Here is a 23727-nt window from a genome sequence, read left to right as displayed (position 1 = left end):
TTAGCTCCACTGTACACATGCACAAGATATATCCACGTAGCACAGATGAGCGGCTGTGAGGAGCACCAAAACTGCTATAGCCTTCTCTTTCAGATTAGGGTGTACCCTTCCTTGTAAGGAACTTCCTTGTAAGAACCGCATGCTATCAGCTGGGTAACTCACTTGTTTATCTTGGGACCAGCATGGTGGCTGTCTAAAAACAAGATTTGTGTCCAGTGCTCTTGCTCTGTTAGGAAGTATGGGTGAAGACGTTTGAACTCTGACAAGCTGTCATGTCTATTTTGTTTTTAACATCACAGCCAGATGCCAACTTGTTTTATGCAGAAATACGTCAAGGGCTTTGCATGTCAGATCTCTTAGTCAAAGTTTTAGTATTTGTCATGCACTTTGAAAACTGCTCTGATCTTTCCTCCCCAGTTGTAGCTAGGATCATTAAACCCTATGAAAATCTGGTAGACAAGCAATCTAATAAAGCAGTTCTTTGTTTTGTGGCTGATGTGATAATTCAAACAGAAGGTCAGGCAAAGAAAACCACTCTTCTCTGAATGCAGTGGAGAAACAAGTGGAGGAGTATCCTGCCTCCTTTTAACCACCATGTCACAGCAATAAGAAGCAAATTTGCATTTAGTGCACGAGATGAAAGTGTAAAAAACTCCTTCACTGAATTACCACCAGGTTATTTCCACAGCAAGGCCCTTCTCCTGAGGGCTGGCACTTCCATAGGTTCCTGGGGACTGCAGGCCTACCAGCTGATTTTGCATGACCACCCTTCCTGCCTGACCCTGAAGGTATCGTGGTGCAATACATGCTAACCCCAGCCCAGATCCCCAACTGGAAGAAAACCTTCAAATGCATTCCATGTGGCAGCTTTGTCACCTGCTATCAATGTGACAATGTGCAGTTTTCCATCAGCTCAAATTCAGTGTCAGGAAAGTGTCCTGGCTACACAGGAGCTGCTCTGGGTTCAGGCTATGCACTTTTGTGAGGTTGTTTGTATTTTTCTTCTTTCTTTCTTCCTTTCCAAAAAACAAAAAGTGGAAAAATGGAATAGTCTGAGTAGGAGTCAGTATTTTTCTGCCTGGTTTGTCTTTGCTAACCGTTTCTATCACTATCTCTCAGCAGATACATAAAAAGCTCTTCTGCAGCTGAAGTTTTCGTGGTGTCTAATGTCAAATGATTCTTCAAACACCAAAGTACTCACTGATGGATGGTTTTCTTTTTTGTTTTCCTAAATACTCAGTCTACACTTTTGTCTTTGACAGAGAATGTGCTGCTTCAAAATAGAAGCAAAGATTGGCTTCCATTGCCGGGCAAAGCTTCTCAGATACAGATCATCTCAGCTTATCTGGTTCAAGCCCGTCTGCACATAACACTGTTTTCTTTGGAAGTTCAACATCTTTGTTCTGTGTTTCATTGTTCTCATTTCTTATAGTTGGAGCTGTGGCAAAAGAAAAAATCAGCTTTTTGTTTCTTTTCTCTCCAGCACCAGAGGGTAAATTACTGCTGATGCAGTTGGAAACATTTTTTCTTCACTATTGTTTGGAGTCAGCCTTCAGACTTCTTGACTCAAATCCACTGAAAAGAGCAATGATGTTGGATAGTGGAAGCAGACTGGTCAAGCAACAGGAAAGGTATGGAGCATATGGTGGCCTGAGCAGCTTTACCGACTGAGCAGTGGCACAACAGTATTTTTGCTGGTTGGCCATCTCATTTTTTCTGAGAGTAGAAATGGGAAAGAACATCTGCAGCTCTGCCTACCTGAAATTGCAGAGGGTTGCCAGAAGGGACCCATGTTTACCAATCTTCACAGCCACTTCTGTGCTGCAGCTTTGTGTGGTCAGGAAGGTGGAGCCCCACAGAGAGCTGGCTGTCATTCATCGGGATGCTGCGAAGCAATGGTAACATAAGGAGTTCACTATTATTATTCACAGATCAACCCTCCAGTCTTCACAAAGGACAGGAAGCCAGCATTTTGTACTGCATTATGAGAAATGGGTAGCAGGAAGCTTTTCGTCTCTAAGTCAAGATGAGTGTGATCAATCATAATCTCTGCTGAGCAGTGCTAACCATCTGACACAGCTTCTGTCTGCTTATCCCTCCTGGGCCAGTAACAATGCAGTCACAGCTTGAGTAACAGCCGTGCACAGACCTCTGGCCACAGAACATGTTGAATACTGAATAGCTGGAAGAGTAAGAGAGAGAAGCGAAGGCTGTAGTCTCTACTGCTTTCAAAGGATGCCTGTCTTGGGATAGCAAATCCCACTCAGCCCGACTTCAGCCAGCTCCTCCAAAAGACTTGAGAAGCACACAGATTGCAACACCCTAAGGTCCTAAACTGGCTTCCCCCTGCCTTATAATAAAGTGCAGCTGCTGCTGATGGTGTGTAACAGCAATGGTACGTGCAGTTCTGCCCATCATAGAGAGAAGAACGATGGCTTCAGACTCAGCACCGCTCCCTTAACATACCTGGGAGCACAGATGCAGCAATGGAGCTGCCTGTTACATTGTGGACATGCATGGGTGGAGGTCATCAGCTTCCTAAGATAGAATCATGAAATCAGAGTATCACAGATTGGCTTAACAGAGGCCTAGAAACTTGGGAAAACAAATATCAAGCGATACAACTGTTTGTTTTGGTGGTGCTGTTTAACAGAGAGGTGTGTCGCTCCTCCTAGTGTGAATAAAATGGAGGTCAAAACTGCACTACAGGAAGGAGGCAAGCAGTTCCCTGCATGGATGAAAGTAACTCATGGAATCAAAGAATGGCTTAGATTGGAGGAGAACTTAAAGATGGGGAGGAGTGGCTGAAAGCTGCCTAAGGGAAAGGGACCTCGGTGTGCTGATGGGCATTTGGCTGAATATGAGCCAGCAGTGTGCTCAGGTGGCCAAGAAGGCCAATGGCATCCTGGTTTGGATCAGGAATGGAGTGGTGAGCAGGACCAGGGAAGTCATCCTGCCCTGTGCTTGGCACTGGTGAGGCCTCACCTCAAGTTCTGTGTTGGCACCTCAGTACAGAAAGGACATGGAGGTGCTGGAGCAGGTCCAAAGAAGGGCAACAAGGCTGAGGGGAGACCTTACTGCTGTCTTCCAATACCTGAAAGGTGATTGCAGCAGAGTGGGGCTGGTTGCTTCTCACTGGTGACAGGAGGAGAGGAAATGGCCTCAAGTTGCACCAGGGGAGGTTTAGGTTGGATAGCAGGAAAAACTTCTTCACAGAAGGGTTGTTAAGCACTGGAATAGGCTCCCCAGGGAGGTGGTTGAGTCACCATCCCTGGATGTGTTGAAAAACCATTTGGATGTGGTGCTCAGGGACATGGTTTAGCAGAGGGCTGTTAGAGTTAGGGCAGTATGGTCTGGTTGTTATTGGACATGATGGTCTTTAAGGCCTTTTCCAACCTGATCAATCCTTTGACTCTATGATTCCAAACCCCTGCCATACTGCCATGCCCTGTCTCGAACCATGCTAGGACACAGTGAGAGCTTTTTGTACCTTATTTCCCCCTTTGCCTGACCCCCTCCCCTGTTTGCCCATTGGCTGGGTTCTCCAGCTTCACAATCAAAGTTTCTATTTGTTAATTGGTGTCTCTTCAGGCGCTTGCTTGGGCATGCCATGACACCAATATCCCGTGCAGGATATTCTTGCAATATATATGATAAAATACACGCATATATACTGAGCATGAGTTCCTGGAGAAGGTTCATTTAGAGGATAAGTAATGCAAATTATCAGAGACCCCCCCCCAGGTAAAGTAGAAAGACTCCCAAAAAGAACTGTGACAGCAGAGACCATGAAATAACAAAATATTATCCAATTCTAATGCAGAAACAACATTTGATGCCACTGTCAAATAGCAACAACACCACCGGGACAACATCCTGCTCCATCCCCCAACTGCTTCATCCCCAGACATTTCCGTCCCCCAACAGCTCCATTCCCTCAATAGCCCCATTCCCCCAACAGCCCCATCTCCAGCTCCATTCCCCAAACAGCTCCATCCTCTAACAGCTCCAGCTCCAGCTTCAATCCCCTACAGCTCCATCCCAACATCTCCATTTCCAGCTCCATCCCCCAACAGCTCCATCCCATCTCCAGCTCCACTTCCATTCCTCCCCCTCCATCCCGGCATGCTCTGCGCGCGGCCGCTCTACCCGCTCTGCCGCCGCCTCTATGGGCGGGGCGGGCCGCTCCGTGGCGGCGCAGCAGGCCTGGGGCGGGGGAAGGTGAGCTGCGGCCCGCGGGGCGCTGTCCTGCTTCGTCGTCCTCCGTCCCGCGTTGGGGACTGGAGAAGTGTCTGAAGGGGGAGGGAGGGTTGTGAGGGTATATTGCGTCCCGAGGGGGGGTGGAGAGACCCTGTGGTGGAGGGGTGGAGTGTGTGAATGGGGTGGGAGGGCTGGAAGGAAAGTTTGAGGGTGCGAGGAGGGACGGTGTAAGGATCCGCGAGGGGAGGAGGTGAGGAAGGTGGGGTGGGAGGCGCTGGGACACGGGGGGGTGTGTGTGTGTGTTTGAGCCTGGTGGACGCGGCAGCAGCTGGAGAAGGTGATCCTGCCTCTGCTGCGGTGCTGTGCACAGTCCTGGGCCTCCAGTATCACAAAGAGCTGGGAGATGCCAGCAAGTGCTGCTGTGATGCTGCAGGCGCTGGGGCTGCTGTGCCGGGAGGAGAGGCTGAGAGCTGTGGCTGCTTAACACAGAGATTCAGATCCTGCTCATGTCCATGAATCCCTGATAGGAGGTGCAGAGAGCGTGGAGCCTGGCTGCTGTCAGTGGTGCCCTGTACCAGGACAGAAGGCATAAACTGAGGCACAGGAGGCTCCATCTGACCATCAGGAAGCACTTGTGTGCTGGAGCATTGCTACAGGGACCCTGAGATTGCGGGTGTCTTCCTTGGGGATCTTAAGAAGCCGCCTGAATGTGGTGCTGGGTGTCTCTGCTGGAGCAAGAGTTTGAGCAGATGGACACAGAGGTCCTTTCCAGCCTCAACTTGTCCTTTTGTGACTGTTTGTTTGCTTGCACTTCAGGTGGTTTATATTTTTGAGAGATTAATTAAGGGAAAGAGCTTCAGACTCTTAGAGAGATGTTAAGGTGTGGTTTAGGCAACATGGGGCAGGAGATTTCAGAAGGAGCTGAATGTTGGGGTTTGAGTTCCACGTAATGTGCATTATGTGTGATAGTTGATAGGAGTATGTCTGGACATAATTTGTGATGGAAGGTTTTATATCGGCTTCCCCTTGATTATGAGTACAAAGCTTATAGGCTTCATTGAGGCCTATAGGCTCTGGATATTTGCAAACCTTGTTTTAAAGGTTGGCATCCATTGCTTTCAGGTGGGGTTTTTTATTCAGTGCTAAATCTGGAGAGATGTAAGCTAAATCTGACTTCTTCAGGGGTCTCCTGGGCTATGGTCGTGTTTACCACAGCTGCAGTAGGAAGATCAGAAATTGACAGAATGGTTGCACATCTCAACTGGCCTTTGTTTAGAGAAAAGGGAAATGTGATTCTGAACAGGGAGAGAAAATGAGTGCTAAAGAGAGGTACTGGTGGCAAGATGTGACCCGTTCATGCTGTGCCATTCTTAAAAGGAAACTTCTGCTCATGAGGGTTAGTTAAAATAACTTCTTAAAGAATATTATTTTAAAAATAATCCCCCTCTCCATCAGCTAATTACTGGCATGTGTTTGCTTTCAGAGCCTTTCACGTGGATTCCAAGTATGAAAATTAAGGCAGGAGTTTCTTTAGAAATGTGATGCTAGTGAGTTGAATCTAATCTTCTACGGAGGAGCTTGCATAACAGTAAGAGATCTGATTTGAGCTGCCTTAATAATCCCTAGGTAGTCACTGGGGAGAGTGAGCTGCTGCTTAGGGAGTGAGGGATGGAGGAGCTGCCTTCTGGAGAAGTTCAGTTAGGTGCCTGCTGTGGGAACGGCCTGAGGAGTCCTGTTTGCTGGAGGGCTGCTAAATAATACTGCTTGGGGGAGTACTGAACAGTTTCCTGCTGAAGTGTAGGATGTGCAGGTGCTTCACATCAAGAAAATAACAAGCAGTGTTTACTTAAGTTACAAATTACAGCTTGTTCTTTACTAGCTTTGTGCCAGTAAAATTGCTGGGCTCCGCTGGTTGTTAGTGATTCATATTCCGGAAGATTTGATACGTGCTTAATCAAAAGGCACAAAGACGTTGTCAGAGTTCAGGAGCTGAGTTCAAAGGCCTGCCACGTAAAGTCCAGTGCAGATACTTTGGGCAGCTAATCGTAGGCAAACAGAGAGGGGCCAGAGGAGGAAGTTAAGTCAGACTGGAATGACAGGATCACAGATTGACTCGGTTCTGGGTACACCTTGATCAGGATGGTACGTTATGAAGGTGTTTTCTTCACGGGGAGAGTGGTGAGGCGCTGGAATGGGCTGCCCAGAGATGTGATAGAATCCCCGTCCCTGGAGGGATTGAGGGGAGGTGTGGACGTGGCAGTGAGTGATGGATGTGGTGCAGTGACAGGACTTGGTGGGTTGGATTGGTGGTTGGACCTGGTGATTCTGAAAGCCTCTTCTAACGTAGGTGATCAGAGGACTGGGAGCAGCTCTCCTCTGAGGAAAGGTTGAGGGAACTGAGCTTGTTGAGCTTGGAGAAGAGAAGGCTGGGGGGAGACCTCATAGTGGCCTTCAGTGCTTGAGGGGAGCAGATAAACAGGAGGGGGAATGGCTGTTTGTGAGGGTGGATGGTGATAGGACAAGAAGAATGGTTTTAAAGTGAGCCAGGGGAGGTTGAGGTTGGATCTGAGGAGGAAGTTTTTGAGCCAGAGGGTGGTGAGGCACTGGAACAGGTTGCCCAAGGAGGCTGTGGATGCCCCATCCCTGCAGGCATTCAAGGCCAGGCTGGATGTGGCTCTGGGCAGCCTGGGCTGCTGGTTGGTGACCTGCACACAGCAGGGGGTTGGAGCTGGATGAACACTGTGGTTGTTCTGGCTCTGCTGTTTCAGCTATGCCTCCGTTGCAAGTAAACCCCTGAATCACTGGAAATCCTGTGTGTTCTGTTTATTTGTAAGCCTCTCAGAAGTCTCTCAAAGTGATACCTGGGAGTGGCACACAGCTTTGGTGTGGAGCAGGGTGTTAGCTGAGCAAACATGCCTTCAGGCCATGGAATGGCTGCCCAGGGAGGTGGTGGAGTCCCGTCCCTGGCAGTGTTCAAGAAGTGTGTGGACGACGTGCTGCATGATGTGGTTTGGTGCTGGTGGTGGCAATGGTGATGAGATGGTTGGACTGGATGATCTTACAGGTTGTTTCCAACCTTGTGACTCTATGATTCTATGAATGGGAGGTGTGGAATCAGAGGAGGCATCTCCAGCCATTTTGCTCTCAGATGTTTTAAGGTTCGAGCCTCCATATCTGTGCTGGGGTTGGTAGATATAGAATCACTGCATGTACTTCATTTCCTTAGGCAGCAAAGCTAAAACATTTGCAGGCAAGTAGATTAAAAATAATAATAATCCAACCTGCTGGAAGAATACAGTGATGATAGAAAGTTACAGCAGCTGCTCTGTCCTCTGGGGGAGCCTTGGCTCCTTTCTCTGCAGCAGTCTGGCATTTAGTTTGGAGGAGTGCCTGATGGTGAACTGATAGATCTCACAGCAGATCATGGAATCCCTGATTGCCAGCTTCCTGAGCACCTTGCACCCTGCTGCATGAGGCCTTGTGCACCCTGGGGAGCTGTGCAGTTAACTACAGGTGATGTTATCTGTAGTGGTGGACATACAGGTATATTTTTAAGCTTAAACTCTGGCTGCTGATGATACAGTGAGTTGGAAGACACCTGTTTAATAAATGTGTTGTCTTTCTGTTTTGTTGGTCATCTCCTGGCTGTATCTGAAAGATAAATGAGAATGTTCAGTGCAGTCCCCACGTGGTGTTTGCCAGATGGGACATTGCTGAGCTGTACATTGCCAACCATTAATCAATGGCTTCAAGCTCAGGAGGGGTAGATTTAGATTGGATGTAAGGAAGAAGCTTTTTACAGTGAGAGTGCTGAGGCACTGGCACAGGTTGCCCAGAGATGGGTTGATCCCTCATCCCTGGAGACTTTCAAGGCAAGGTTGGACCAGGCCTTGGGCAGTCTGGTCTATTTGTGGTGTCCCTGTGCATTGCAGGGGGGTTGGAAGGGACCTTTAAAGGCCATTCAGTCCAACTCTAAGGATTCTGTGATTGTATAAATTATAAAGCAGCTCTGGTCTGTGAGACTGTACTTAAAAGTGACTGTTAACATTAATACTTCCAAGTTGGCAATTTCCTTTTGTGTTCTGTGCTAAAGCTGAAGCAGTTTTCTGCAGAGCTCCATCCATGCTATAGCCACACGCTGGATGTGAGGTCTTGAGTCGACGTGCAATCATTCTGATTGCTGTTGAAATTCATTCCGCTGCACACTGAAGTGAAGTTGGCAAGCTTAGTTTGATTTTACAACTAAGATGAGTGGTGGAAAAGAGAGCTCAGCTCTTAGGAGACGATAGGAGCACTGCAGGCAAGGGGTTATGAAGGGAACATGCTTTGCTCTTTACCTCCTGAGACAGCAAAACCTCTGGAGAGGTGCCTTGTAAAGACACTTGGAGCATTGGAAAGGATTTTTTGATACAGGCTGCTTAAAGTTGTCATTCCCCCTAACAAAAATTTGACTTTGCAGTGATATTTCTGTTTTGTTTTGTTTTGTTTTTTTCCATCTAATGCTTTATTTATTTAGTTTGCCTGAAGCAGAGCAAAGGCCTTTTTTTGTTTCTCATGTTGTTTGTGGTAATCTCTTGATGTCTGCAGATTTAGAGGTGCTTTGCAGCAAGCTGGGGTAGCTTGAAATCAGTGGTTGTGGTATCGAAAGTACTTTGCTTGTCGTTTCATGGTAGGGGGTGTCTCTGAATGCATCTAGGATGTGTTGGTGAAGAAAATGAGCTTTGTTTTCCTTAAGGCAAACTGCTTTCGAGGATGTGTTCACCCCCTGCACAGCAGGTTTTGCATATATGAGGGCTGATTAGTGGGTTATCTTAAATTCTGCCTGTGATTCTCTTTCAGAGGCAATGGGAGCTGCCCTGTTGGTCTTCCAGCATCTTGTGCTGAGTGCTCATGGCGTGTGCAAAGGACAGATCTCCTGTGTGATCTGAATGTACCAGGTAATTTCCAGTAATAGCTTACGGTGGGAGATCGTGACCTGAAAAAGAACAAGAAGCCAAGAGAGGGCAACGTTTGTTCCATATTTAGCTGTAATTGCTTCTCTCAAAAGAGGCTGTAGCCATTTTTACAAATGTGTTGCACTGGAAAGTCAGGCCTTGCTGCAGCACTAACACAACTGCAGGCCTAATGAAGCTGCAGTGTCCTTAGGAGTGAGCTGGTTTGTGTGAATACAAAGAAGAACTCAGCATTTCTGATGCTTTAGGTGAAGTAGGAGGGAGAACAGTGAACATTTTCACTATTTAATCCCCACCTCTCCTGTTTGAGAGAGGCAACAGATGGCCGCAGCTCTGACCTTTGGGAATACTTTGATTGCCTTTCGGCAGCAGAGCTGTTGAAAGAGGATTTGTTGGGAGCAATGGTAAATAGCTCTTTGAGATGTGTCTGTAAAGATCTGAGGAGGCATCCGCTGCTGTATCTTTAACCTAAATCACGATTTGTTTTCAGGTTGTCCTCATGAGTGCTCCAGTGGAGAATGTCCATGATCTTCTTTGCCTGTGTGGTGCGGGTGAGAGACGGTCTTCCCCTCTCAGCCTCCACAGACTTTCATTTCAACCAGGACTTTTTGGAATGCAGAAAGAAATTGAAGGCATTATCCTCAGTTCTGGCACGCTATCCAAGTCGAGGCACAGCAAAAGGACGTCAGCTGAGCATACAGTGAGTCCCTACCTCAGCTGCCTTGTTTTCTGACTTCAGTTTAAGATGGTTGTGCTGGAGATTAGTTGAACTTTAAGGATGAGGTGTGTTCTCTGAAACCCTATGGTGTGTGTCTGGGTTGTAACCTCCTAGCTGTATTTGGAAACTGAGTTTCACAGTGCCAGAGCCGTGCAGCTCCTACTCAGTTTCGTAAGCATATGTTAAGAGTTGCTTAGTTTGGTTGTCATTTTTTGTAGCAAACCCATTCTGCTTGATGGGTGATACTTGTCACTATTGGCAACTGCAGTGGATTGGACTTGTGAGTCTTGGTGCCTAGGAATTAACTAGCTTTGTCTGAAACTGAGCCCAAACCCCATTCTTTGCAGACAGTCAGATCTTCCTGATGCCTTCTCAGTAGATGATCTGCTATGATGTGATCTGCTTGACCTGGAAATCCGTGGGTTCCTCCAGTTCTTATCCTGACTTGTACAGATCTGCCTACAATGGCCTGGAGCTGTATGGAGAAATGAGAAATCTCAGCCTGCTTCTGTCAGAGAAGGATCTGCTAGTCTTTATTTCAAGAAATCAAGGTTCTATTCAGAGAAATTTTGTTTCCTATTCAGTTTAGTTTTAAAAATGAGTTTTAGTTTGTGATTGCAGGAAAACCTACAGTGATCCTCAGCTAGAACTGTGTCTCTTTCAGAGGGAGTTACTGGGGAAACCAGGTACATGAGCTTGAGCTGAGTGAATTAGGAAATCAGAGATTCTTTTTCATTCCTTTTCCTTCAGGTTGTGTTGATGCTCTTCAGTAGTAATGTGTTCTGCTGATAAACAAGAATGTGATGAAACAGGAGGGGAAATGACTGTGTATATGGGTGGATGGTGATAGGACAAGGGGGAATGGTTGTAAGCTGAGCCAGGGGAGGTTTAGGTTGGGTATGAGGAGGAAGTTTTTCCCCCAGAGGGTGGTGAGGCACCGGCACAGGTTGCCCAAGGAGGCTGTGGATGCCCCATCCCTGCAGGCATTCAAGGCCAGGCTGGATGTGGCTCTGGGCAGCCTGGGCTGCTGGTTGGTGACCTGCACACAGCAGGGGTTGGAGCTGGATGAGCACTGTGCTCCTTTGCAACCCAGGCCATTCTATGATTAGTTTGGGGATTGTGGAAGTTTAGCTGGCTGCCCTGAGTGCTGACACCTGAACAAGGTACCCTGACTCCCATGTTTTATGAAGTCTAGATGGGAGTAATTAATTACATGTCCTTAATTACACAGCTGTGCCTTGCTCACATGAAATGCCAGTTCAGTGTCCTAGTAGGTTTGGGGGCATCTGTAAGTGGAAACTTGGATACATAAACTTCTATTCACAGCATCACAGAATGCCTTGGGAAGGGGCCTCAAGGATCATGAAGCTCCAACCCCCTGCTGCATGCAGGGCCACCAGCCTCCCCATTTCACAGCAGCCCAGGCTGCCCAGGGCCCCATCCAACCTGGCCTCCAACACCTGCAGGGATGGACGGGGCATCACAGCCTCTCTGGGCAGCTGTTCCAGCACCTCACCACTCTCACAGTAAACAACTTCCCCTGACATCCAACCTCAGTCTTCCTCAATTTCAAGCCATTTCCCCTTGTCCTGCAGTTATCAACCCTTTCCAAGAGTTGATTTCCCTCCTGTTTGTATTCTGGCCAATTCTGGATGAGGATTTTTATTTTTCTTACAGGAGATCATCTTGCTTTGTTATAGATCACTTAGCATTAATAGCATTCTTGGTTTTATGCAAGTGAACCGAATACCTCTTAATATGAAGTCCCTGCATTCAGGGGGTAGGAGGAATCCACCTGCTTGCCCCTGGTGAGCAAGCTTCCTTGTTTCTGTCTGTGGAAAGCTACTGTGCTTTCTTTCTAAATCTTCCCCATGGTGTTTTCTGGACTGTCCCAGCACTGTCCAGACCAGTGCATCCCTCACACTCTGCTCCCTCACTCACTGCAGTCTGTACATTTTGTTTTGATAGAAAGCACAGCTGACTTCTCACGTTCTGAATGACCCTTCTGCCTTTCTATGTTGATAATCCTTTTTTTTTTATTTTAATATTTCAGTTTCCTGTCTTCTGGGGAGATTGCCTGCATGGCCATCTGTTCGAGCAGTTACTCGACCATCATGGCATTTTGCTTCCTGGAAGAGCTTCAATGGGAATTTGCTGCTTCCTATGACACAACAAGCATCAGTTTAGCTTCCAGACCGTATGCTTTTCTTGAATTTGGTTTGTAGCTTTGTTCTCTACTAAGAATTTATTGTCTGATACTTTAATAATGTTAAATAATGTCTCCTGGCCAAAGCTTGGTCATCAAAATGAGTCTGTCTGTGTGTGTGTGTGTCTTGGTATGCATGTGTAGGAGGAGGGGGAGACTTTATAAGTGCACTGAACTATTAGATGATTGTTCTTCCCTGGTAATAGATGAGTAGAATGTGGTGCTGCTTAATAAGTAAGCACAGAAGAACGAGAAATCCACATCTCACACACTTCATAATGTAGTCACAAGGAATCTGATGGGTGAAGACAGATGGGTACAAGGAAAGAGGAAGACGAAGTAGATTGTTAGGGACACGTTCACTTCTGGCATGACTTAGATTCATGTAGTGCTTCATAATGGGCTTGTGTAGCCTGGAGAAGAGAAGCTGTGGGGTGACCTCAGTGCAGTCTGCAGTACCTGAAGAGCCTACAAACAGGAGGGGAATCAACTCTTGGAAAAGGGAGATGACAGCAGGACAAGGGGAAATGGGTTGAAGTTGAGGGAGGGCAGATGGAGGTTGGATGTCGGGGGAAGTTGTGTGCTGTGAGAGCAGTGAGGGGCTGGAACAGCTGCCCAGAGAGGCTGTGATGCCCTGTCCATCCCTGGAGGTGTTGGAGGCCAGGTTGGATGGGGCCCTGGGCAGCCTGGGCTGCTGTGAAATGTGGAGGTTGGTGGCCCTGCATTGGTGGGGGGTTGGAGCTTCGTGATCCTTGAGGTCCCTTCCAACCCTGGCCATTCTGTGATTCTGTTATAATCATGCCTAGTGTTTCTTTTTTACCCTGATATAAATGATTTTCTTGCTAAGTAACAGATGTTCTACTGAACCTCACACCTTTGAAAACACATTCCTTTGCAGCAATAAACTATTCTGGGAGAGGATACAGCAGTGCAGTGGGTTCATACAGTTCTACCTGGATTTCCGTGGTATCACTGTGCTTAGAAAAATTGAGAAATCCGTAATGAGAGCACATTATACAGCCATCATATGTTTTGTCTGTATTGCCTCTTTAAGTTGTGAGGTCCAGTTGCTTCATTCAGGCCTTGTAGGAGTACAGAATGAAAAACAAATCCTCAAAGAACAGAATGTCATGATTTGATGATAACTCTTTGTGAGGGTGGGTAGTGATAGGACAAGGGGGAATGGTTGTAAGCTGAGCCAGGGGAGGTTTAAGTTGGATATGAGGAGGAAGTTTTTCCTCCAGAGGGTGGTGAGGCACTGGCACAGGTTGCCCAAGGAGGCTGTGGATGCCCCATCCCTGCAGGCATTCAAGGCCAGGCTGGATGTGGCTCTGGGCAGCCTGGGCTGCTGGTTGGTGACCTGCACACAGCAGGGGTTGGAGCTGGATGAGCACTGTGCTCCTTTGCAACCCAGGCCACTATGAAGAACTGACTCCAGTTGTGCAGAGCTAAATCCATGCGTGTTTTTATGTTTCAGATGATGCCATTCAGAAAGTAAAACACCGCTTCAATTACATGAGTGGCTCTGCAATGAAGGTCAGCTGGGAGAAGGTGGAGGAGGAGCTGAGGTTGCAGCCCCCTGTTCAGCTGAAGCTGGAGGATGCAGAGCTGATGAATGGGATGGCTAATGGTGGGCACACAGGAGTGCATGTGGAGGTTGGTAAGTTACTGCTGTGCACAGGTGACAGTAGACTTGCTGAACCTCACCCTGCAAGTGGCAGCAAAGCGTGCATGAAAGCATGCAGCAGCAGTTGCTCATTTGCACTGGGCAATAGATGTAATGTGCATGAAATGTAGGAGAAAAGCCTGCCTTTGTGCCATGGGGAAGAGCTCATGGCCTTTGGGGCAGGTATGTGCTCAGGGTAGTGCTTTTATTTTTTTCCCAGCCTTCAATAAACTTTTCCTTATGGGCGAGTGCTTATAATTGAGTCGGGCATTTTGTGTGTTCAAGCATCCTGCTTTTAAAGCAGTTAATTGCTGAATTGCATTTGGTTAAAGAAGCTCCTCTCTTCCGTTGGTCAGTGCAAATTCAGTTAGAAGATAGTAATTACCATCTCATTAGGTGACTTCAGCCCCAAGGAAGCCCAAGCTCTGGGCAGCCTGGTCTGGCGGCTGGTGACCCTGCACATAGCAGGGGGGTTAAAACTAGATGAGCACTGTGGTCCTTTTCAACCTAGGCCACTCTGATTCTATGAAGGAGAAGATTTAGGAGAATGTGTTTGAGCTGAGGGTGAAATGCTGCCCTCTGTCTCGTGATTATAAAGTTAGCGTCGTCTTGTTTGTGGTTCAGTTCTGTGATCAAAGTCCTGCTTATTTCCTCTGCAAAATAAAATGATCCTAATCCCATTAGCGTTACGGTTGAATGCAGCTAGGGTACCATGAGCTTTTATTTCCTCTTTTTTGTTGTTATTCTTGGCTTACAAAACGCTAATAACATTAAATTCCAATTGCCCAGTCTTCATGTTTCCGATGGATGAACTGGAATCTGATTTGATGCAGGCATTTGTCATGGATCTGTGAGCAGGAGGAATTAAAAGCAAATTAAAACATTTGCTTTAGGAGTCAGACTTGTGGGTGTGCCTCCAAACCGTGCTTGGAGGTGAAATACATTCATGATGTGGCAGGGCTTAGAATTTGCACCACTGTGAACAGCGTCAGTGCCAGTAAACACATGCTAGCTGATCTGTGTCCACAGAGCAGAAATTTGTTCTCAGTTCCTCCATATTAATTGTTTTCTTTTGTTTTCCATCTGCCTTGTCTTGCTGGCTTTTTCTCTGTGGCCTAACCCGAATGCTCAAATTGTTTTATCCTTATTTTAAGGCTCGTGTTGGTGATCATCTGTTTCCATCAGCTGCAGTCAGCTTTCCTGGTTTATTTCTTTCTCTCCTCTCAGTGCTGAATCCCACTTAGCAGCTCTAAGTTTAGCTGTGTGCATGGTGTCTGTTTCCTTATTAGTGTTATTTATATTCAGGTTCTGCTAGACAAGGGACTTATTGAGCCTACACCAAAGTGTCCTGGTTATAAAGGAGAGCAGTATTAAACATTCTATACTGAAGATGAATCCCAGACTGATGAGAACATTGGCTGTAGCTCCTGCCTTCCTTTCAGCTGTACGATCGCATCCTCTGGCTTTTCTTCATCTTAGCCTGAAAGGAGTCTGAAGAGTCAGGGCAGTTTTGTCTTTGTCACTGTATAGACAGAATACAAAGGGTTTTTTTTTTGTCATTTTCCCTTTGTTTTATTCATTCCTTTGTTAACTAAACCCAGCCTGCTTCCTTCTGGAAAGACTTAACCTTGTATTGTTGGTCAAACAAACATCTGCACGACCTCAGCTTTTGTTGCAGCAGTCTAACCTGTGTCTCTGTATAGGTGTAACTCATCCCACTTTGCAGACAGGGGGTGTGGCTATAAAGGCAATGTGAAATGTAAGTTTTTTGGTAAAAACATGATAAAATCTGCATTCTGAATTGTAGGAACCTTGCCCTGGCAGAACCCATTTCACTCATTTTGTGCAATTCACGTTTGTGGATTAAACCTCAGAAGGGCTTAAAGCCCCACAGCAATTTAAAGATCAGTTTGCACAGACTGGCATCTCTAATCTGTGATGGCACTTCTTTCTATCCTGCTGAGCAAAATGTAACTTGTGTATCATGTTGCATGTTCTTGTCTGCAGCCTGCAGAAGCAATACATTGCACTGCTCTTCTCTGAGGTCTGAGAACTCTTGACGTGTGTATCTGCAAGATCCTGTACGAAGAATGGCACTTGTGCTTGATGGAAGATGCAATCTGCCTCTAAAGCAAATCTTAGCAGCTCAGGGAAGAGATACAGTAGTCTTTTATCTGGAGATTTCCACAAGATAAATTCATAGCTGCAACATTATTTAATGTATGGAAAGTGAGAGGAAACAGTGCTGCAGTCAGTGTAAGAACAAAACATGCTGGTACAGCTTCTGTTTTGCTTGGACTTCACATTTCACTGCATAGCAAAACAGCAAAATTGCCTTTAAATGATTGGATTTCTTGCATCATTTATTTAGATGAAAATGTGTGTGACTGTAATACACAGTAATACTAAATAATGTGACATATTGCAAGCAAGATTAATACATTTTCTTCTGTAGCAGTTTTGGGGATAAAATTATGGAGGTATGAATGTGTGTCGCACAAATTAATTTGGTAGGCATTTATAAGAGATCATTTGTATCCTTGTGTTAATTTGGCACTGAGATTTTTACAATCCATCAATCAAAATCTCCCTTAAAGGAGAAGACAGAAGTGTTTTCTATAAGCCTTGCAGCAGGGCAGTGCTTCAGCAGTTGAAGTATTTCATCTGCCACTGAAGCAGAGCCGGAATCGATCTCTGCTTTGTGATGTAGTTTATCTACAGTAGTCAGGAGCTGCCTGCTTCTGGATAGAAGGCAGAAGATCCTGAGACAGGGGAGGCTTCTTGAAGGCTCCTTCATTCTGTCCTTTATCTCGTGGATGTTGGTGCAGGAGAGCCTCTGGATTTGATACTTGAGGTGCAGATTGCCCTTGTTATGCTTGAAGTGTTCTTGTGGTGATGCAGAGACAGAACATAGCAAGATGTGGGTGTAGCCTAATGTTGGACTGGCAAGGATAGCTAGGTTGGGAAATAGAAGAGTTTTTGGTCAAACACAGCCCTTAATTAGAAGTGCCACGTTCCACAATTAAGTGCAAATCAATAGTAATTGCTTTGACCTAAATTAGGTATGAAGCAATTAGGTCACCCTGAATAAATAGTATTGGGTGCATGGGTGTTAGAGAACATAATAGTAGTGGAGGAGGTGAGAAGGGAGAGAGAGATAGATGGCTGCTTCTGGAATGTAGGCCAGTTGGGAGAGAGGGAAAGAAAGGAAATGCAATGCAGTGTAAAATAAGCAGCAGATGCCAAAATCTGCAGCATCCAGTCTGGTTCCTAACCCCTTTTTGGCTGTGTTCTGTCAGCCTGCCCTGTGGACTGGCACTGACAGGAGCAGAGGCAGTATTGTCTGGAGAACTGCCACAGGAACTGTTGTAGCAGCAGAGCATCTGAGTCCTGGGCTTCAGCAGTTGCATGTTACATTCAGGTAGGTGCTCAACTAGGGCACCAAATTCCATATTGCATCCAGGTCTGGGCCCCCAGTGCAAGAAAGACAGGGAGCTGCTGGAGAGGGTCCAGGGGAGGCCACAAAGATGATCAGAGCCCTGGAGCACCTCCCTACAAAGACAGGCTGAGGGAGCTGGGCTTGCTTAGCTTGGAGAAGAGAAGGCTGTGGGGTGACCTGAGTGCAGCCTGCAGTGCCTAAAGGGAGCCTGCAGACAGGAGGGGAGTCAGCTCTTGGAAAGGGGAGATGGCAGCAGGACGAGGGAAATGGTTTGGAGCTGAGGGAGGGCAGCTGGAGGTTGGATGTGAGGGGAAGTTGTGTGCTGTGAGAGCGGTGAGGGGCTGGAACAGCTGCCCAGAGAGGCTGTGATGCCCCGTCCATGCGTGGAGGTGTTGGAGGCCAGGTTGGATGGGGCCCTGGGCAGCCTGGGCTGCTGTGAAATGGGGAGGTTGGTGGCCCTGCATTGGTGGGGGGTTGGAGCTTCGTGATCCTTGAGGTCCCTTCCAACACAAGGCATTCTGTGATTCCATAGAGAAACTGGATCCATCAGGATGCTGGACTGAAGCATCGTGCTGTCAGTGGGAAGAAGAATGTGAATGCTGGTTGGGGAGAGGATGAAATGCTCTCCTGCTATTATAGACATCAGAAATCTCTCTAACTTATCTATTGACCAGAGAAGAGCAGTCAGTATGTTAATGTGCTGTAATAAACAGTTCAGAAATACGTATATGTAGCACAAAAGAAATCAGTGCCAAATGGCTCAGGAGCAAATTCTGTTGCTCAATTCGTTCTAGAATTCCAGAGCTGACACTGATTTCTAGGTGTCCAAAGAACTGAGCAGGGCAGTGCGACAGAGAAGTTGTTCCTATCCATTATTGGTCTTCTCTGGAGCAAGCATGGAAGGTTTTGAAACGTCCATGAAAGCTCATTTGAGCTGCTTTCTGTTAACAGATTCAAAGCAGTGCTGCTGACTTTCACTGTCTCTCTTTTTATTCTCTTTTGATGTGTTCTTTTTTTATATATTTTTTTTAGCCCCTGCCTACAGAATGGAGCGTGTGACCCCCCTGGGCATTCTGTCACTTGTTCTGAACATCATGTGTGCAGCTCTGAATCTCATCCGAGGAGTTCACCTAGCAGAGCATTCCTTTCAGGTAAAACTGACTTGAAAGCTGTCGATGAGATGAAGAGGGAGAGTTACTGGGGTAACCAGGTTAAGGGTGGCTGTTCTGCTTTGTAGCAGAACATGTATCTCTCCATAGGAAGTGTTTTGTTTCTCCTCTCCTGCTGGAACTCAAGTATGTTGTTGTCTGTCCAGCATGCTGTGCTTTATTCCTTTCTGCTGAGACTGAAATTTGGAGGAGTATTTTAGTCTTTCAGAACTGGGTTTGTGATGATCGTTTTCCTTCTTTGTTTTGTTCTAGATGCTTCTTTGCAATTTTTATTACACAAATGTGAAACAGCTTTAAAAAAGACCAAAAGAAGTGTCCTGAAGGTAGAGATGCAGAGTTTAACTTGGCAGGTGTTACCACATAAGCCTCAGCTTTTAGTGCCTTGTTCAACCCTATTGATCTTGTTGCTGTTTGGTACTGCTACAGTCAATCAAGTTAAACTAGGCTGAGAGCTGCTTCATGAAGGATAATATTCTAAAATATGAGGTAGTGCTTGCTAACAACTGTAGCTGATGTAATTCCTTGTTTGTTGCTTCTTTATCCAAACAGGAGGACTATGAAGGAATTGGAAATGTGGTAGCATTTTTTCTACCTTTTCTAGCCTGTGTTTTTCAGGTATGTTAAACAAGCTGCTTTCTCATTTTTGACATTACAGTTTACAATGCAAAATGGTTTCCAGCTAAGCAGAGGCACAGCTTGGTTTCTAGCATCTCATCTAGTTGATTCCACAAAGGTATTCCAGTGAAGTGTATATAATAATAGATAGGCAGCTGAATGTCTTTCAGCCTTCTTACACCTCTGTTTATGGCAGAGCTTCAAAATGGAGGTAATATTCCGGATCTAAAAGTAGATGCAGATCAGTCTTTACAAAGGGAGGCTCTGTCCTCCATTTCTCCTGTTAAATCTGAAGCTAAAGAAGCTTAAAAATAAACAAGTTCACTCTCTCCCTGTCTGCAGAGGTCATCTTCACAAAATACTCGTGCATAAATGGAGCTGCAATGTGAAGTGCTTTCTACTTCATGATCTTTATTTGTGTCATTGGCACAGTTGGAAGCTGTGACCAGAAGTGTGAAAGCCTGATCTGTTGCTGTCTGAGTTTAAAGTCAATCATTTGTCTGCCAGCAGTGGGTGAGATTTTTAGTTTTCTCCTGTAAGGCTTGTTGCTCTTTGTCCATAATTAGCAAGTGGGTTCTACCTGATTTTTGAATTAAAAAAGGAAAAAAAAAAGCCCTGAACACTTTTTGAGCCGCATGTTGACAGAAATGATGGTCTTGCTACCGAGTCAGCTTAGAGGATGAAGCCCTTCACTTATCCCAAGAGCAAACACAGCAGCAACAGATCAAGTTTTGCTCATTTCCTGCTTCTAAGCCTTTGGCTTCCAAAAATCCTCGGTGGGTTTTGCAAGCTGGCTCTAACTTCAGACTCCTTTAGTTCCAGGTTGAGGTAGGTAGGAGGGATTGTGCTGACAGGCTCAGCCAGAGCTGTGGGCTGGGGCTGCTGCCCTGCTCTTGTGGGAGGAACTTCCAGCATGGGAGCTGAAAGGAAGCCCTGAGCTGCTTAGTGATCAGTGCAATAGTGGGTGCCTCCAGCTATGGCTCTTGTCTCTATGCACGTCCTTGAATGCTAACACTCTTGCTGTGTTTCTGTTGCAGTGTTATTTGTACCTGTTCTACAGCTCCATGAGGAAGGTGAAGACATTTGTACTCTTCTGCTCTGTTTGTTCATGCAATATTTACTTGTATGGATTACGGAATCTCTGGCAAATAGCCTTTCACATAGGAGTGGCATCTCTTTCCTCCTACCAGATACTGACAAGGCAACTTATGGAGAAACAGCCTGACTGTGGAGTATGAAAAAGACTTTGGGTTCGCAACGCTCTTTTTAAAATTATTTTTTTTTTTGTATTAAAATGGCCAAAAATAGTTTGAAGTATTTTTAAATACTTGTGACAATGGTTACTGCAAGGAGGATGTTCCAAAGCAACGTGGAATTATGACAGGATACTACTGTAGTTCATTCACACAGTGAAGAATTCAGCTGTGTTCCACATAATGTGTGCTAATGGTGCATGATAGATTTTGTCAGGTGTCATCAACGGGTTGAGGTTCTCCTACCATAAACAGGCTCTTACTCCTTGACTACCACCATCCAGACAGCATTTTGCCATCTGTCTTGCTGGCTTTGTGACAGTTTGGCAGCCCAATGTCTTGGCCTGCCAATGCTTCTAAAAATATTAAAAGCATTGTAGTGAAGTGAAGGTAAAGTGGTGGGTAATATTTTTGTCTGTAGAATTTATTAAGCGTTAAGATTCTTGGTAAATGTAAGGAAAGGAGTGGTTTGCCATAGTTGGTGTGTTATCAATGGGAGAAGGTGTTAGGATGAGATTCAGGGTATGTTTTTCCTGGGTTTTGAAGGAAAGGACAAGACTGGCTTCTTCAAAAACTCTAGAGGCTATAAGTATCTCCTGGCTGAGCAGCACACTGTCATTAACTGTGTACTTATTGTTTAATCCCAAATATGCTTAGGGCAGCATAAAGTGAACCAAGCGAACACAAGTGACCTTTCAGCTCAGGTGGCCTTTATTTCCTTAGTTAAGGTCACTGTCACTGTAAGGGCAATCCCATGTTTGCTTGGTCTGTACAGATAACAAACCTTCCAAGCCTCCTTATGACAGACCTTCACCTTTAGAGCAAAGAACAGCTGTTGAATTGAAAGCCATCTCCAGTAATGGAGAGCAAGAGCAGGTTCTCTTTTTTTAATCTGAAACACCTTTAGTTTTTGGTGTTGAGTTCTTACAGTAAGACGAATTTATGAGCGTGGAAGTTTGGATACTACTTAGCTCTACTACTTAGCAGCTGAGTTTCTTCACCTCTGCTGCACTGGGTGTTCCTGTATGTGATCAGGATCACAGAATGTGATGCAGTTTGGCACATAAATGAACATAACAAAGCATAACATACATGAACAAAGCATAGCATTTTGATGCTGCTGTCCCTGAAGGATTGAAGACTCAAACTGGAAAGATACAAGGAACTGTAAGCGTGTTATTGTCCAACTATGGGCATAGCTTTTCTTTTTTATTATTGTTGTTTTTCCCTACAAGCCTATTTCCTGGTGACCCCATTTCCATTTCCACCAAAGATATCCTTTTTTTCCTCTCACAGTCTCTACCTCTGGTGGTTGCAGGGAGATGAACACCATGCAGAGATGTCTTCCTGAGTTTGCAGGAACACATGAAAGAATAAGTTTCTTGCACATCTGTGAATTTCCCTGGAATCTCATCATGCCAACATTGCTGGTGTCAGTGGATTGCTAGACCAGAATTGTGTAGCACCTTGGAAGCACTTCTTTGATGCTTCTGACTTCAACCTGCAGCCCATTATAACCTGAATGGTTTCTGAGACAGCATGGTAGCACAGAAGCATTTCTCTTCCGTTCCATGCTAACCAGTTACTGTCACAATAAATAGTGAGTGCTTTAAAGTGCTTGGAAGTATGCAGTAGAAATGATGGAGGAAGATTTCAGCCAGCCAGTTAGGAGCACTGCTAAGGCCATGTGCTGTAAGGGGTGGGTTAACATTGGTTTTCTGTTGTATGCTCTGGCAGAAAACTGGAGCTGAATGGAAGATGAAGCCAGCATTGAGCCACTGTCCTTTTGGCACCTGGGGGTCCCCACAAACATGCAGGTTTTAGAGCTGCCAAGCTTTAGGTTTCCATGGTCAGTCCCAGTTTTACTTGGTGAGGTTGGTGAGGTGCTCTTTCAGTGTGATTGGAGGCTGCGGGGAACTAAGAAATGCAGCTGGATTACAACTAACTCAAGTAATTATAAAGCAAACCAACAAAAAACCCAACCAGCCCAACTCCTGACCTCCCTCTCTCCACTTTGTCCCCAGAAAGCTTAAAGGCATGTAAAAAAAAAATCTCTCCCTAGGAATGAATGCTTTGCTAACCCAGTCTGATGGGGGCAGCTGCACCCATGGGAGGGCATTGGAACTGGATGGCCTTTAAAGTTGCTTCTAACCCCAGCTGTGCTGTGAGTCTAAGGAAGATAGTGGATCTGACATGTTTTTGGTTGCCTAGGGCATGGACTGGCTATCAGCCTACTGGCTAACCGTGGGGAAAGAATAAAGCATTTCCTACTACAAAAACTTGGTGAAAGGGCCCTCTGCCATCCTCAAACTCCCCATTCCTCCTTTATTTCACCTCCAGTCAGGCTTGAGAATCCAAAAGAACTGCACTGGTTCTCCTTAGGGCTTCAGTAAAGCTGGTTTGCTATCACATAAGGCATGCAGATCACAGCCAGGGCACGGGGCCAGGGAACCATTATCTTCTTTGTGTTCCACGTCCCCCTGTTTAGCTGATGGGAAGAAACTGTAATATTCCTGATGGCTCCTGAGCATCTGTTTGCTTTATCATAAAACCAATGCATCCCTGTGCCAGGTGATGTGAGCAATAGCTCGCTTCGGTGAGGAAGGTAGAACGAGGTGTTAAGACAGCTCTTGTAATTAACCTAATTAGAGTTGATAGAGATTAAATTCAGCCTCCCCTTCGTGTTTTCTTTTCTTCCTGAGAATGCTTTGTCAAATAAAATCAGTTGGTGCAATTCTGCCTTCGTGGAAATGCTTTAGGGAATGGATAGAGGATGTGACTGGGTTTTTTCTGAACAGACAAAGCTTTGATTTGCTGTGAGGCTTAATCTCTTCACAACCTTTTAGTTTTTCCTTATTAAAGAATCTGTGTGCATTCACATGAGCACCGTATCTGTGCACTTTGCAGGTGTGGGTTTTGATTTGGGTACAAGAGCAAACATTTGACCCAATTTTTGTTTTGTGTTGTTATTTAGAATGGCTGCTGTATCCATATGGCATTGACACAGTTAAACCTTTTCCTCCAGCCAAACAGCAGGAGGAATAGCATAGCTTACATTGATTTCAGTGCTTTAAGATTTAATAAAAAAGAATGACTTGCAGTTTGAGTACATGAAATCTGACTCATAGCGTGGGATTATGGCTGTGTTAAATCCCCAAACAGGAATCCATCCCTTTTTGTTCAAGCTGTTGAACGCAGGTTGACTTGTATCTCCTTAATTCAGTTTGTGAGTCCCTGGGAGGTTCTTCTCCTCACCCAGCAGCACAGCGTGAGGAAGTTGGCACAGAGGAAACTTCATTAACTTAAGGGTTTGCAGAGCGTGGTCACTTTATGAACCCCATTTTCTGTTCTTTTTTTTCTCCTAAATACCTGTGAAGTTTATAGAAGGTGGGCTGGTACCTTTTTAGACGTTTTTGCACTCTATTAATAATTGAACCTGTGTAAATGTGTATAAAATCATTTTGCATGTGTATGTATAAATGTACATATCTAATAAATGGCTTTTGTTT

General features: G+C 45.7%; 1 protein-coding gene across 6 annotated transcripts; it reads left to right on the top strand.

Annotated features, from left to right (window-relative positions):
• The first annotated feature begins 4120 nt into the window (after nucleotides 1-4120).
• SEC22C (SEC22 homolog C, vesicle trafficking protein) lies at nucleotides 4121-23722 on the top strand. Of its 6 annotated transcripts, XM_048951655.1 has the most exons (9): nucleotides 4479-5596; nucleotides 5684-7743; nucleotides 9040-9137; nucleotides 9643-9852; nucleotides 11924-12087; nucleotides 13554-13736; nucleotides 18214-18332; nucleotides 18900-18965; nucleotides 20003-23722. In XM_048951655.1, exons 4-9 carry the CDS (start codon nucleotides 9671-9673, stop codon nucleotides 20201-20203), a joined length of 915 nt encoding a protein of 304 aa, XP_048807612.1. In that variant the 5' UTR covers nucleotides 4479-5596; nucleotides 5684-7743; nucleotides 9040-9137; nucleotides 9643-9670; the 3' UTR covers nucleotides 20204-23722. The 6 variants fall into 6 exon arrangements, with proteins under 6 accessions (XP_048807610.1, XP_048807614.1, XP_048807612.1 ...); XM_048951653.1 differs by lacking the exons at nucleotides 4479-5596; nucleotides 5684-7743 and adding an exon at nucleotides 4121-4221; XM_048951657.1 differs by lacking the exons at nucleotides 4479-5596; nucleotides 5684-7743 and adding an exon at nucleotides 4300-4318.
• The last annotated feature ends 5 nt before the right edge of the window (nucleotides 23723-23727 follow it).

Source organism: Lagopus muta, chromosome 7 (genome assembly GCF_023343835.1).
Source record: "Lagopus muta isolate bLagMut1 chromosome 7, bLagMut1 primary, whole genome shotgun sequence".
In the NCBI taxonomy this organism is placed as follows: domain Eukaryota; kingdom Metazoa; phylum Chordata; class Aves; order Galliformes; family Phasianidae; genus Lagopus; species Lagopus muta.
This window is presented reverse-complemented; position numbering and strand designations above follow the sequence as displayed.

Coding starts and splice junctions, on each gene's coding strand:
- SEC22C (XM_048951653.1), top strand. CDS start 9,671: ATGTCCATGATCTTCTTTGCCTGTGTGGTGCGGGTGAGAGACGGTCTT. Junction 18,333..18,899: donor TAGCAGAGCATTCCTTTCAG/GTAAAACTGACT, acceptor TTATCCAAACAG/GAGGACTATGAAGGAATTGG. Junction 18,966..20,002: donor TTCTAGCCTGTGTTTTTCAG/GTATGTTAAACA, acceptor TTTCTGTTGCAG/TGTTATTTGTACCTGTTCTA.